Here is a 16014-nt window from a genome sequence, read left to right as displayed (position 1 = left end):
TTAAGGATCTTATTCCCTGTTGACAGTACTGTAGTTGAATGCTAGATACGCTCACTTATTTTCCAGAGCACAGGCTATTTCTGAGGAAGTGTATTTCCTGCAGGAATAGTTAAGTACTGATATTTGCCTTAAAAAAAGAATTTTTTAAAAAATATTTGTTTGCGACAGAGAGACAGAGACAGAGCCTGAGCAGGGGGGTGGGGCAGAGAGAGAGGGAGGCACAGAATCCAAAGCGGGCTCCAGGCTCCGAGCTGTCAGCACAGAGCCTGACACGGGGCTTGAACCCACGAGCAGTGAGGTCATGACCTGAGCCGAAGTCGGATGCCCAACTGACTGAGCCACCCAGGTGAACCCTGATAGTTGCCTTCTGAACGGACAACATGCCAAGCTACATCACCAGATACCCAGCTCCATTCTAACTGTCCAGGAATGCATGCTCCCTGAGTATCAAATGATGGAAAGGTTAGCGATTAATTAGCAAAAGCCTTTTGAGCAAGGGATGGTTTAATCAGTGTGTGCTGTGCTATCTGTGTGCATTCACAAAGACTGAAGCGCTGCAGAAAGTTCCGGTCCTTCCCTCTCTGAAACTCTCAGTTCTCATCTTATCAAGGACTCAATGTAGAGTAAAATAAACCACACATTCAAAATTTATGGGGAATAAAACCTTCTGGCAGTGGAAAGGTACACTTCACATTCTGAGGTCACAGAAGTCTTTATGAACAAAGGAGAAAAGAAACATTTTCAGTAAATAGTATCCATCATCTCAGGACTCTGCCCTCTGGGAAACTAATTACTCCTCACCCTGAGGATGATTAAAGGAGATATTCCAATTTTGTCTCTACTTTCTACACTCAGGCTACAGACATTCTGCTAGAATTTCAACGGCGAGGAATTAAGTTATATTGTTTGGCAAATCAAGAAAGTGGAAACATGACGTATCTGTCACCTACCACCAGTGCTATCATCACCATTATCACTCATGAAAAGAAAAAAAAAGTGTCCATTTTGGATTTTTCCCATGGGGGGAGGGTTGGGCAGGGCGATGAGGGGGATAGCGGCCCGAGTTTCTATCTGTGTAAGCCCTGGAAATTTTGCCTCAGTGAATCCTTGTTTAAGTTTCAATCACAAAGAAATCAAACCTGTAAGATGGAGGAGGAAGCCCCTGGCTGCCCAGAGAGCACAGTGCATTCTTCAAGCGCTCGGAGGAGTGCCTTGTTCCCTTCTGAAAGTATGTCCAAGGCTTGGCACTGGTTTGGAGCGTTCTGAGAGCGGCACGCTCTGCAAATCTGGCTGTCTGGGGCTTAGCATGGGTTCTTAGGGACAAATGATAAAGCTGCCCGTGTTTTAAGTCTTAAGGTGTTGTGCACAGTCACCCAGAGCCCTATCAGCTGGCCATGCTGTGATTCCAGGCATGTGATTTGGGCTCAGATGAGCCCAGAGCATGGTGGCTGTCTATGGGCTGGCTTGCTCCAGCAGCTGCTCCCTGTCTTGAAGACCAGGGGCAGATGCTGGTGACTTTATATTTAGCGGCATCAGACCCAAGCCCAGTTAAAAAAGATGTGAATGCAAGTGGATATATAACCTCTTAGGGGAAAAAAAATGTGGCAATAGCTCACCATAAACATGAAAATGTTCATATCCTTTGACCGGGTAGTTTTACTTCTAAGTATAAGAAAATAAATAAGTATATATTCCCTGCCAGATTCATTTTAGTGTTGCTTATGATTACAAACAGTTGAAACAACCCAGCTGTGTAAGTGGCTGGAGGTTGGTTAAATACATTATGATAAATTTATTTGATGGAATGGTCTACAGTCAAAGACCTGGGAAAATTCACCATATAGTTTTTAAGACCACATAAAAATACATACAGCATAATTGTAATTTCGTAAAGAAATACATGTGCATTTAAAATGGATACAGGGTGCCTGGCTGGCTCAGAGGGTTGAGCATCCAACTCTTAATTTCAGCTCAGGTCATGATGTCCCAGTTCGTGAGATGGAGTCCCTAGCTGGACTCTGTACTGACAGCATGGAGTCATTGCCCTTCTCTCTCTCTCTCTCTCTCTCTCTCTCTCTCTCTCTCTCTCTCTGTCTTCCTCTCTCTCAGAGCTAAACAAACTGAAAAAATTTTTTAAAAAATAAAAAGAATATAGACATGTAACTAAAGACCTACAGGTTTCTGAGTGATGAGCTATGGGTGATTTTTATGCTTTTCTGCATATTCTGATTTTTCTGTAATGAACACATATGCCAGTTGTATTCAATACAATAATGCTATTTAGAAGTGGTTCCACTCATATGCTGGCTCTAAGCCTACCATTTGTAAGAAAGAATCTGGCCTTTCTGGGGCTAGCACTGACTTACCTAAAGTTGGAGAGCCCCGGGAGCTGGGAGAGAGACAGGAGTCCATGCGGTAGGGAGGGCGGAGCTGGGGCTTGGGGACTTTGCAGCGCAACACGGCGTGGGGGGTGGCACAGAAAGGAGCTGAGTCAAAGGCCTCTGTGGGGAAGTGAGACCACTTCCCACACGGGAGGAGGCGAATGTCAGCATGTTCTGTCCAGGGCCATCGTCCTCTGCCACGGGGTTATTGCCAGTGTGACAAAAACTCAACCCCCCTCGTACTGAGAAATGAGGTCAAGAGGTGCCCTGGGAGATGCTACAGGAAGCGGCCCATGAAGGCACACGCATGACTGCTTCCTAGTCACCTGATGTCCCTGAAGTGACTGTTCAGGGAATAGTGCCGTGCTGTTGGCTTTCTCACAGTGCAGGCCCCATTTTCCCCTGACCGGAAGGACACCAACTGTGGACCTCTCATGAACTGGCCAGAGCCGGCCACCAGTGCACCCACTGTCCCTACTTAGCCTCTCAGCCCAAGGTCAGCTCAAGTTGTGAGAGACTTTGAGCCAGGGAGAGGACACCAGTGATAATATCTGCATGGCACTTCACAGTTTACAAATAATTGCGCTGATGGTTTAGTTAAGAGCTGTAAACGTTCCTTTCAGGGAACACACATTTACGATCTGAGAACAGGCATGCTGAGGGCTTTCTGTTTCCTTAACTGTCATTCCGTCTGTGACACTCTGTGCCTTCTGGTGGTTGGGATTATACTCAGAAAAGGCAGATGGACAGCTGGTCTTCAAGCTATTACAAAATGGAAGGAAACCCAGCGGTATTAGGTGAATTTGCCGTCCCTTTATGATGAATCTAGGAAGGGCTCAGGAATAATCAGCACGAATAAATAACTCTGTAGAGTCAATTAGATTAACACCAGGAAGCCAAAGAGAGAGCCACCCATTTAGTGTAGTTAGTGCCAAGACGGGTACAATGGATGCTCTTCATGAAGACTCAGAATCTGGGTGGTAAATAACTGATGGAAGTTTCCAGTTAAAAGTCAATGTCTTCAGAAAACATATAACTTAAGGTCATGTAATTCAATCCCTGAGTCAGCATAGCATCACTAAGGCCTACCAGGCAGCCACTGTTGAATACTCCCTGTAATGGGGAACCTGCTACCTCTCCTGGAGAATATTCCATGGTTGCATAGATACAGGTGTTAGAAAGCATGCCCACAGGACTGCAGTGTGACGGTCAAAGAAGAGCACTGAGTTGAAGAGAATGTGGCTCCATTTCAGAGGTGGAGGGCAGGTAGGTGTAAGGATACCACAGAGGATGACCATATCCAAAGTTTAGATTTATTCCTTTTCTTCTGAGGGACAAACACTATGTAGAAGACACAGAAATGCTTACATAGTCTTCTTCGTTAGGAAGAGCGGTGCTGGTTAATTATATTGGTCTAGTACATGTCTCATTGTAGATTAAACAGGAAGTGATTCCTCCTTCCTGTTGACTTCTGTTAGCTTGCCACACAAAGCTTTAATTATAGAATGTATATCCATCTCAGCTCCCCTATGGGATAGTTTTTGCCCTCAAGGAATTGATAGTCATAATCTAGACTTGGTTGGTAGCAGACTGTACATGGGAAGCCAAGGTGAAATATAGGTCCATTAATTCGGTTTGTTAGTTATTTACTATTTTGTGAATATTGTGTGTCTCCCAAGTTGGACTGCATATTCCTTCAGGGCAGGAATTATGTCTTCTGCCGGACGGTATATCCAACACTGAGCACACACAGTGCCACACAAGTCTGTGCTTCATAATTATCTGTAGAAAACTGTGTTGTGGGTAGCACACTGAACAGGTGCTAAAGAATTAGTATGATTAACAGTGGCCAACAAGCCATTGGCTTAATGCTAATCAAACGTCCCCATTTAAAGAGTACACTGCCTTTATTTAACCCCATTAAGTTACAACCCCATAACACGTCAATTTTTGTGTTTTTAAAGTGCTTTAAAAGATATTTATTTTTTTACCAGATGGAAAATAATGTCCTTTAAAAGGCATTTAATGTTTAGTGGAAAATGATATTACCAAAGCATGTAACAAGTTGTTCATCACCTTCAAGACATGGAATTTTTATAAATACACAGGTAACACTGAGTGCCCAAATGGTGGGTGTGCATGGTCAGAGTACGAAATTAGACTTGCTGTTCATCCCATCTAGATGGTGTCTTAAGTCAAGAATGATCTTGAGCAGAGACAGGGAGGTATGTTGGGTAACCGTGCTTTTGAAGGTGACTTCCCTTGCTGTCTGATAGGTTTGTGTTAGTGATCAGGACAGCCATTCAGACTGACAGATCCCTGGACGTCCATGGCTTCAGTGACAGGGATAGGAATGTGGTTGACTTGAATATTCTTCAGACAGCCAAAAAATGATTTCCACACAGGGAGCTTCAGCATCTTCAAATGGGCTTCAAGAGAAAAGGAGAGGCATTCCATGAGTGTGAATGTGCCCAATTTAGAAAATCGTCTTATTAGAGCTAAAGAGACCGAGGATCTCAGGCCAGCCAGTCACCTCCTCCTTTGAGCTGGCACCCCACGCCCCTGCCTGCTGTGATAAATCACCAACAAGGCTACTTATTCTTCAAGTTCTTCAAAGAAGCAAATTCCACAGCCCAAATCAATAGATAATAACTCTGAACACTAGTGCTTTTTATGGGTCATGGAAGACCCATAAAATTAACAAACTCTCCGGAGGAACATCAAACAAGGAAGAATGACAAGGCTCTTTCCAGGCAAAATTCCAGAACCTGCCTGGTTCTCCCATTCTGGCCCCACAAAGCTTAATAACTCATCAGTAAAACTAAATGTCTGGGGAGGAGAGACCAGTTTTTAGCCCCTTTCCTGATTCTTTGCTGCTATCAGGCTTGTAGGTAAAGGTAGCCTCTTAAGAGAGGCTTATGAACGATAGGCTTGGGACAGGAGAAGCAGCAGCAATGTGGCCTGGGTTATACAATGTGCCCGTTGCTACCAATTGGGTTTTCCCATGTGTTGGAGCAAAGAGCTTCACTGTCTCCACTGTCCAGCCAACGGCTGCCCAGCTAATAACCCATGGCTGGGGCACTGATTTGTTCGGTTAAGATGGAAATGTTAAGAGCTGACGTGGGGCAACGTGGGTGTAGAAGCCAGGACGAGAGTTACCTGGAATGCCTCCAATGTACAGTGGCTCCTGAGTGCTGGCAGGTGGGAAGGGGATCCGTCCAGCTGTGTAGCTATTCTCTGTGTCCAGTTCCAGGTGCAAGATGTGTTGTTTTATGGTGACTGGTGGGAAAGGAAGCTGGTCAGGTTGATTACCTGAGGACAGCCCTGCCCAATGTTTAATGGCTACACTAGGGCTTCACCACGGGCTTCCTTTCAACCCATTGCTGTGGGAACACTATTGCTAGGAATTCCGTCAACCTACACACAAATTCAACTAGTTTTTCAACACTAAGTGGGATTTAGATGCTTTCACATACGTTGCAGGATTTAATCTTTCAAATGAATCTGTGAGGAAGATATGGTCACTCTTCTTTCCTGGATAAGAGATTGTGACTCTCAAGCATTGAGGAGCCGGACAAGATGGCTTGGTTATAAGTTGAATGTGTTTGGATTCCAGCTGCTCTCTCCAGAAGCCATCTTTATTTCACGAGATCTTAGTTTCCTTCCAGGGAGACGCTGACTTCTAAAAACTGAGTTGCTTTTGACCCTCCAAATAAAATTCCTCCAGTGTGAACAATCCTCACTAATTGCAATGTAGTCAGCATTCAAATTAGACAAGAGACTACTCTTCTTTTTTGAAAAGGTATGTTAGCCAATACGGTTTAATATATTACCAAACTAATGTGCACAAGTTATTCATAAAACAGCAGATTTGGTTTGGGAGGCTGTGCCTAATCTCCTCCCAGTGGTTTGTCTAAATCGTTTGCAGTAGTATTAAATGGACTTGAACAATAGCAAGAGCAAATACTTCCTGGGCACTTACTGCATATTGGACACTGTTGTGCACTTTACATACATTGTTCCATTTGATTTTCACCATCCTGGGAGGTGGGCCCTATTTTTATCTCCATTGTGTTGAGGGGGGAAACTGAAGATAAAGAGCAATTAAGTGGCTTGCCCAAGGTCACTTAGGTAAGGGCCGGAACTGAGATGTGATCTCTGTTCCTTTTGATTTCAGAGCCAAATCTAAATCATAATGTTATACCGCCTTGAAAACACAGATTATCAGTTTTCTGAGCTCAAAAAGAAAATTCTCTGTATGTTACAGAGAACAGGTTGCAGCAGCCACGAATTGCATAAATGCAGCCAGGGCTGAGAATGGACATTTTCTCACCATGTCAGTCTGGTGGACTGAGCCGGGTCATATGCTAATGGATTGATAGAACGAGGCTGTATCTGGGACATTCAAATCCAGATGGAAAGGGACACTGTTTCAGGGTGTGAACAACAGGCCACTGGACATCATACCTGTCACCGAGTGCCACCGCCCGTCACACAGAGACTGCTTTGGTGTAACTGATGTCAAGATGCCCCCCGCCTCACTGTCCACAGAGGCCGTGACCTGGAAGACACATGCATTTTCCTATTTCCTTCAGAAAGGCTGCTGGAGCCAACTTCCCTGCCTTCTTTCCTTCCCACCGCTTGTCACCCTGAGGGCCCTGAAGCACCTTAGACATGGCCCCTCCCTCTCGCACCAGGTGATCACAGGAGGGCCAAGGCTTTGCAAGAATCTCTCTGCTGAGTCCCTTCCAGGAAGCAAGCTGCAAACCCAAGGCCAGGCCTGAAGTTGCTGCCAAAGGTGACGAGCTCTTCCCTCCCAATCCAAACCCCTCCTCTGTCAGGCTCTACTCAAAGGTCACTGATCAGCAGGGAAGATTCTCCTCAAGCTACTGATAGGCAACTGCGGCCACAGTTCTGTTTAGAGGGACGCAAAATTTGGAAGGCAAAAATGCTGGCTGAGGCCTACGCCCTGCTGCGAGGGCCAGACAATTAGAATAATTCCATGAATGCATGCCTTAGGGTTGTAGCTCAAGGAATTCAGCAAGCTAACCGATTGCACTTGTACTGGGCACGTGTCAGGGGTCAGGCACTCATGCTAGTGTGCAGAATCCCACAGTCCCACTCTCTGGACCAGGGCCAAGGGCTGAACCAAGGTGAACAAATACCAGGACTAAAATAAGCAAATTGGTAACTAATTTGCATTTAATTTGCATGTAGCTAGACAGCAAGGCCAATTCTCAGGCAATTTTCCAGCTAAACAACGTCACTGCTGTTATGAAGGTCATCGTGTCTTGATTTTTGCGTATGCGATTATTTCCTCTCCAGAAGCTCTCGTGGAGCCCTACCGCCCCGCTCCCCTGAAAAGCCAGCCTTCTCTCAAGGCCAGCAAGCAGGTAGTTGCTTGCTCCTCTGGCCTACCAGAGGCCTGCTCAGACTTAAAGGCTGCACCTCAAATAGAATATGTTCTAGGAGTTTGGGCTATTTTATTTCCTTCTCTAGTTTCCCCCTCACAGTTAAGCTGTGGAAGGGTAGAAGTAAAGGAAAATGGCATATTATGGCTAAATAGAAGATCACAGGCCCAAAATGGAGCCACTTAGGCCGACTCACCAAACCAGTGCTTAATATCTAACCCAACTGAAGCTTCAACCTTCCCCAGAAATGTGGTCTTGATAGGTCAGTCAGGAATGTTCTGAACAGCACCAATGACAACCTGTCACATGGACTTCTCCAACCCCCCAAAGAAATGTAAGGTAATCTACCTAATAAGACGCTTTCCTCTAAATGGAAGGTAACCTTGCCTGGAACAGTCCTTTCTTTTCTTTTGCTAATGAGTTCCTTGCCCCACCGTCATTCCTATAAAAACCTTCCATTTGTACAACTCCTCAGAGCTTCTCTCTATTTGCTAGATGGGATGCTGCCTGATTCATGAATCAATTAATAAAGTCAATCAGATCTTCAGATTTATTCGGTTGAATTGCTGCTCTTTAACATCATCAATCTTGGCCTTGAGGCCTTCCTGGAACGATTTGGTTTTTAAAAGAGTTTTTGAAAAGGAAAGAGATATAACCTGGTGGTGAAACTAGGGTATTGGCCAGGCCCCCGAGTGACGGGCAGGATGAAGCAGCAGAAGTGTCCACTGAAGGAGGAATCCCTTTAAGCCAAAGGGAGCCTGGAGCGGAGAGACCTGGGGCCAGCTTGGCTGCAGGGACCAGATAGGTTGGTGAGTGGTATAGGGAGCATAAGGGAAATCTGAAACTGATTCAGTGGATACCAGGCCATGGGCATGGGCATGACATCGTGTAGACAGCTGGTGAGAACAACTATCTCATGAGTTCTGGTGCTGCCCTTATGAATAAAAGTAGAGATATGACAAGGGTGAAGGGGAGGAGAGAAACATGAACATTTATTGCGTATCATAGTTGCTATTCTCTTGTCAAAAGCCCTGAGATATAAGCATTATTATCCACATTTTAAAGACAGAGTCTGAAAGAGGTGAAGTAACTTCTCCAGGGCCATATAACTAAGTGGTGCAGTTAGAATTCAGCCCAAGATGATGAACAGGAAACACAATGACCAAATGACTTGTTAAAGGAAAATAGTAAGTTAGCCCTCAAGTCGGGTCTCTATTTTTTTTTTTTTTTTTTTTTGAGAGAGAGACAGAGAGAGAGCATGAGAGGAGGAAGGGCAGAGAGGGGCGGGGAGATGGAGAATCCCAAGGAGGCTCCACACTGCCAGTGCACAGCCGGGACCCAGAGCTCAAACCCATGAAGTTGTGAGATCGTGACCTGAGTTGAAACCAAGAATCAGATGCTTAACCAACTGAGCCAACCAGGCAACCCTGAAGTCAGGTCTCTTAAAACAAGATTGGATCCCACTCCGTCACAACTCCACCTACTGTGGTCTCCAGAAATGAATGTGGTCCTAATGCGAACCCTTAGATCCCGTCCTCCCGCTGTCATCAAACTGTACGCACCTTTCCTGCCTCCATATAAACACATAGGTGCTTCCCGGGCTGACTTCCGACGTACATTAGGATGCCAGTGAGGCTTCTTGGGCGAATGTTGAAGACAAGCTTAAATTCCGGCCCCAATAACACAGAGTTAGCTTCCAAAAGAAAGTAAAACAGTTAAAACATCGTAATTCAAGAAAAAGGATGGAGTTCTTCAGACTCAAAGACATAAACTGTTCCAAATTGCCCCTTACCCAGGATGATATGACCTCCTTCTTGGGAGAAATAAATGCCTTTCTCCACAGAGCCACTCAAGCAGGGGGACACAGCAACACTTGCAGCAATGGTGTTCAGGGGTTTCAGATTCAACTGAAAGTTCCTCAGGCACCCCACAAAGCTGTTTGGGGGAGGCTCTGCAACCAAGCAGAAGAGAAAACAAACTTTATTAAGCCACAACTCCCAGAGACATATGGGCAGCCAAGGTTAAAGGCAGGGCAACTGTCTGCCAAAGGGGTTTGGAGGGGAGGGGGCAGAATTCATCCATCCTGCTTCAGAGAGTCAGGTGGGCCTGACTGTTGCATTTGGCTCCCTGCTCACACTGCCTAGAAAACCCCGGATACCAGACGTCCGGTGGGTGGCCGAAGTTTGAGGCCAAAGTTTGAGGGCACCAAGTGGTATGTATGCAAGGGGCAAGGGCAGTGGAGGTCGCTAGCTAGTGCTGGTCAGTGACCTGACCCTGGTCCACATGACAGGGCTACAACAAGGGAAATCTCCGCCTTCCAGTATACAGATATCACTGTCTCTTTGCAGGTACAAACCACTTCCTAGAGTTTAATGAGCCTATGCGATTGCTTAATGCAGGGCAGCTGACTGAAAAAGAGGCCAAAACATTCCAAAAATAATAAAGTGCAAAAAAGCTTCCTAAATTGTTGGGCTCAGTGCACCACCAACAAATCATGAATGCTGTGGAGTTAAAATAAGACACAAGGCAGAGCATCAGTGGGCATGCATGGAGCACCCAAAGGTGGCCTGGAACAGGGCTCCTCACCTAGGGCCCCTGCGTGCACCTCCAGGGTTCTGCGATCTCTTAAATTATATAGCAGATGCTCTCTGCATGTGCATTTTCCTGGGAAGAAAGACTACCTTTCCTCTTTAAATTTTTTAAAATTTATTTTTGAGAGAGAGACAGAGCATGAGTGGGGGAAGAACGGAAAGAGAAGGAGACACAGAATCCGAAGCGGGCTCCAGGCTCCAAGCTGTCAGCAGAGAGCCCAATGAGGGGCTCGAACTCACGAACTGTCAGATCGTGACCTGAGCCGAAGCCAGATGCTTAACTGACTGAGCCACCCAGGTGCCCCAAAAGACTGTAACTTTTAAAATTTTTTCCAAAAAAAATTTGAAGAATCACTGAATAAAATCCTTAGACTCCCTTCCAAAATAAATGCTTTTAGGACCCTGGAATCCTACACAACAGATGCACTATGTGATAATTTTAAGACATGGTGATATTAGGGATGCATATGGTGTCAGTGTCAACAATAAACTACCGACTGGACTCCCTATGAAATTTTTAGTTTCTTAAAATTTACCACCTTATGCAATGAAGAGCCTATATCTGAAACCAAGCTCAGACTCTGCAGGGAAGGTCATCGCCTAACACTGAATCCCTAAGGGCGACTGCAGGTTGTGGTACTCAGAGGCAGACATTGACTGGATGTTGCCTGCCCTCTGAAACGATGTGGAGCAGAGTAACCCGTGGTTTGCATCCTCGGGTGGAGGGGATGTTGCAAAAAGAAACTTGGTTCCTAAGAATGATATAAATGGGGTACTACAGATTGTCCCATAGATTAGGATGCTGACTATGACTTATCCAGGACAAAAGAATATCCATACTGTGCTCTTGAATAGCTACCCCATCCTGTGATTTCTCTGAGAGGGAAATAGTTACATACAGAGGTTGCAGAAAAGCAAACATTTACATTGAGGATTCTCCTTAGCAATTAATGCTATATATTATGCATGTATTATACAATATATCACATATATATTATATATCATATAATATTCATTATATAATGCATATTATAGAATATTATATGTAGCATTAATATTTGGCAATTATATATAACTTTATTACATATTATACATATACATAATACATACAGTACATATATGTATAGTATATATGTATTATACATGTATTGTATATGTATATAATATGCATGTATGTATAATATATAATAAAGCAAAACACTACTTTATGACATGCTGGAGGCTGCTTCAGATTCTGTCTCTCCCTCTCTCTCTGCCCCTCCCCTGCTCACACTCTGTCTCTTTCTCTCTCAAAAATAAATAAACATTAAAAGAAAATTTTAAAGTATTTTGAGATTTTTGAATATCTTATATAATTATAATGACTACCTATTAAAATGTTTTAATTAAGATATAATTGACATATAACATTATATTTTTTTCAGGTGTGCAGCATAGTGATTCTATATATAATTAGTGCTGTGAATACCATAATAAGTCCAATTAACATCCATCGCTACACATAATTACAAACTTTTTTTTTCTTATGGTAAGAACTTTTATGATTTACTTTCTTACCAACTTTCAAATATAGAATACAGTATTATTAACTATTAACTGTGGTCGCCATGCCTTATAACCCAAGACTTATTCATTTTATTTATTTTATAACTGGATGTTTGTACCTTCGTTTTAAAAATTTTTTTTCTAATGTTTATTTATTTTTTGGAGACAGAGAGAGAGGATGTGAGTGGGGAAGGGGCATTGAGAGGGGGAGACACAGAATCTGAAGCAGGCTCTAGGCTCTGAGCTGTCAACACAGAGCCTGATACAGGTCTTGAACCCAAGAGCCGTGAGATCATGACCTGAGCCAAAGTAGGATGCTTAACCCACTGAGCCACCCAAGTGCCCCTGGAAGTTTGTACCTTCTAACCACTTTCATGATTATATTATAAGGTGAATTATTTTTATATACAGTTCTGAAGCACGACTGTTTTTGGCATGAAATGCTCACCATGCTGTGTGGTTACCATTTGTCACCATACAAAGTTATTACAATATTATTGACCGGGTTCCCAATGCTGTACTTTTTATCCTGGTGAATTATTTATTTTACAACTGGAAGTTTGTACCTCTTAATTCCCTTCTCCTATTTGGCCCATCTGCCACCCTCCCCCGCCCCCCACCACCCCACCGACTTCTGCCAACCACCAGTTTGTTCTCTATATTTATGAGTTTATTTCTTTTTTGCTTGTTTATTCATTTGTTTTTTTTTTTAAGATTCTACATATGAGTGAAATCATATGATATTTGTCTTTCTCTGTCTGACTTATTTCACTTGGCAAAATAGCCTCTAAGTCCAGCCATGTTGTCACAAATGGCAAGATTTCATTCTTTTTTATGGCTGAGTAATATTTCATTGTATATATGTCCCACTTCTTCATCTATTTATTTATCAGTGGACGCTTGGGCTGTGTCCAATATCTTGGCTACTGTAAATAATGCTGCAATAAACATAGGGGTGCATAGATCTTTTCAAATTAGTGTCTTTGTTTTCTTTGGGTAAATACCCAGCAGTGGAATTATTAGATTGCACAGTATTTCTCTTCTTAATTTTCTGAGTAACCTCCACACCATTTTCTATGGTGCCTGTTCCAGTTTGCATTCCCCGCCACCCCCCCCCAACAGTGCGTGAGAGTTCCTTTTTCTCCATTTCCTCACCAGCTCTTGTTATTTCTTGTCTTTTTGATAACAGCCTTTCTGTCAAGGGTGAGGGGATATCTCATTGTGCTTTTGATTTGCATTTCCCTGATGATGAGCGATGCTGAGCATCTTTTGTGTGTTGGTGAAACATAAATATTTACCTTTGGTTTCCATGAGGGAGGTGATCCCAGGTAAACTGGTGCTCTGAGGCCGAAGGTGGAATTTCCAGGCAAACTTCCTTCCTGGGCCCTCAGACCATCCACAACCAAGTGCCCCTTTTCTCCATCTTGCCCAAACACCACCTTAAGAGTAAAGAAGATAAATTAATCATTTTTTATCTTTGACAATTGGTGATGTATTTTATTATTGGTCACAGCACATTTTTTAAACAATGTTTTCTTTTTCTTCAAGGAGCTTTAAAAAATTAGAAAATTTTCTCCCTAATATTGTCATCATCATCACCATTTTGTGAGACTATGGTGGATATTGAATAGAGTAAGCTAGAAAAGTGAAATTTGAAAAAAAGGATTCCTTGAAAGTCAACTACTAAAAAGATACACTTGATCTAGAAACTTATGCAAAAGAGAAACAAATGAAGAGCCACAGGAGTATAAATGAAGACACCCCCAGGCAACAAAGGGGAAGGAATAGTTTGTGCAGAGCTAAGAAGGGAAACATCTCCCTTCCACACGGCTCTTGGAGCAAGGGGCCAGTGGCTACTTCTTTACTAAAAGGGAGCACACATCTTAAACTCTTTGCTAAATGTCTGGGGTGGACCCTGCCATCTCATGGCTACGAGACTATTCATTAATGACTCCCCAACTTACACTCCCAGCTGTGACCTCTGGCCTCTCCACCTGTCTACAGACGGCTTGAATGTCTGACAGGCAACTCACCCCAAGGATGTTCACAGCAGAACCCGTCCTCTTCCCCAGCTCTAAAATGCTCCCTCCCCGGCCACAGCTCCTGTGTCCCAGTACCAGTCCCTCTGTTGACCCAACTGCTGGCCCCAAATCACAGGACTTGATACTGACTCCTCTTTCTCTCACGCTCCACGTGCAATCCACCAGCAAACCCTCTCGGTTTTCAGAGCACATCCTGGACAGTGCACTTCTATCCACGATCGTGGAGGCCTCTTGAAGCAAAGGCAGTAGCGTCCATCTGGCTGCCTTACTTCCATGCTTATCCCCACTTCATCTCTTCAAGCTAAAGGCAGCTTTGAAAATATACATCTGTTCATGCAATGGTCCTTTTTTAGTTTAATACTCTTCAGAAGCGTCAGAGACACTCAGAATAAAATCTGAGTCCTCACCTTGGTTTCAAAGCTGGTATGATCTGGGCCCTGCCTCATTCTTGAATCCCATCTCTTATCCTTTCTGTTCTGTTCACTCAACTGATCCCTATCTCAGGGTCTTTGGGCTTGCTGTTCCCTCTGCCTGGATCACCCTTTCTATAACTTCAAGTGACTGTCACCTCCCAAAGGAAGTTTTGCTTTACTACCCTATCTGAAATAGTCCCCACACTCAGCCACTTCCTTACCTTGCTCTAATGCTTTCTCCAAGCACCTACCAATATCTGACATTATATCGGGTATATTTGTTTATGTGCTCTAGGATGGCAGCTCATTAAATATTTGTTGAAAGACTAAGTGAATATAACTTGTCAAGCTGCTTACGTTTTTTGAGATCTAGTTCCCTCATCAGGAAAAAAAAAAAGGTCCCTTTTGTCTTAAATTGAATTTTTCTTCAAATCTGGATGCCTTCAGGGAAGATCTGGAATGCTAGAGATCTCGGTCTTTAAGCTTGTGCTATCCAGAAGGCATTCCAGGCTCAGAGAGGGGCCTGGAGACCCAGACATGGTCTTGACAGACAGAAATTGTCCAGGAAGCAGGGGTGGGAAGGGGGTAGGGGACACAGCCCAGGGAGGCAGGGCGAGGACCCCGAAGAAGTGGTCAGTAAAGCCCATCTGGGCACTGAGGCATCCGTGCACAACATCCTCGCCCAGCACATGCAGCCATTTCCTGTGCGAAGACATGGGGGTGCCCAGTGCCTCCGGCCACACGGGCTCTCCCAGCGCTGTCCTTCTGTGGCTGGCAGAATGTGGACACTCCTTTCCAGGTACTCCATAGTGAATTCTGTAGCAGGGGGAGGGGTTCACACAGCCCCAGGCCTTACCGTGTGCCATTTCCCATCATTGCACTTCTCTTTGCTTTTGAGCCTCAGCTTTTTCCCTTCTGCCCCCAAAGCAAAGATGAGTCGTCCCTTTGAAAGATAAAGAGCCATATAGGAACTCTTAGTGCCCGTGTAAAACACGAGCCCTCTGGAGGAGGCTGTCCGCACATCCACAGCAAACAGTGACCTGTCAGGAAAATAAAGCAAAAGGCAAAGAAGGAGAATAGACGTGTTTAGTGTTCTTCTGAGTCCCTGAAGCCAGGAGAGGGGATGAGGCACAGACACCCAAACCCCCATGATTCAAATGCATGAACTAAGGCATGTACTGATTAAATGACCTATTTCTTTAGAAACTTTTAAAAGCCATTGTAGCCCAGCTATTAAAAGTTTTATGTATAATTTTCTTACTATATTGGGGAATAATGAGCAAACTCTAGGGTAAACCTAGACGGTGGTGTAAGCTCCAGCATACGGCAAGAACGAAGATGCCCTACTGTTTAAAAAAAAATCTGCACTTAAACAAATCATGGTAAGTTATATACATCATTTGCCATTTCAACCTTTATAAAGTGTATAGTAGCATTAAGTACATTCACATGACTGTGCGACCAGTGTCCAGAACTCTTTTCACCTTGCAAGACTGAAACTCTGTACCCAGCAAACAACACTTCTGCATTCCCTGTCCTCTGTACCACTGGTGACCGCCATTCTACTTCCTGTCTCTCTGAATTTGATTACTGAGGTCTCTCACATAAGTGGAATTACACAGTATTCGCCT

At 44.1% G+C, this 16014-nt stretch overlaps 1 protein-coding gene across 8 annotated transcripts in view; it reads right to left on the bottom strand.

Moving 5' to 3' along the window:
* Positions 1–3672: 3672 nt before the first annotated feature.
* LAMA3 (laminin subunit alpha 3) overlaps positions 3673–16014 on the bottom strand; it is a 273867-nt gene continuing 261525 nt past the window's right edge. For 6 of the 8 annotated variants that reach the window (XR_006588064.1, XR_006588063.1, XR_006588067.1 and 3 more), the window contains 4 exons: positions 15240–15423; positions 13227–13367; positions 9585–9743; positions 9355–9485 (listed from right to left, as the gene is read on the bottom strand). Coding sequence is in view for 2 of the 8 variants with exons in the window: in XM_045041820.1 (XP_044897755.1) it covers positions 4665–4810; positions 5541–5660; positions 6849–6942; positions 9355–9485; positions 9585–9741; positions 13227–13367; positions 15240–15423 (973 nt within the window). In the remaining 6 variants the exon portion in view is untranslated. Of the gene's footprint in view, positions 4811–5540; positions 5661–6848; positions 6943–9354; positions 9486–9584; positions 9744–13226; positions 13368–15239; positions 15424–16014 lie in introns of those variants that run through there. The other 2 variants (XM_045041820.1, XM_045041821.1) reach the window with 1 other exon arrangement.

This window comes from Felis catus, chromosome D3 (genome assembly GCF_018350175.1).
Source record: "Felis catus isolate Fca126 chromosome D3, F.catus_Fca126_mat1.0, whole genome shotgun sequence".
Lineage (NCBI taxonomy): Eukaryota > Metazoa > Chordata > Mammalia > Carnivora > Felidae > Felis > Felis catus.
Note: the sequence above shows the minus strand (reverse complement) of the source record. Positions and strands in the feature narration are given on the sequence as shown.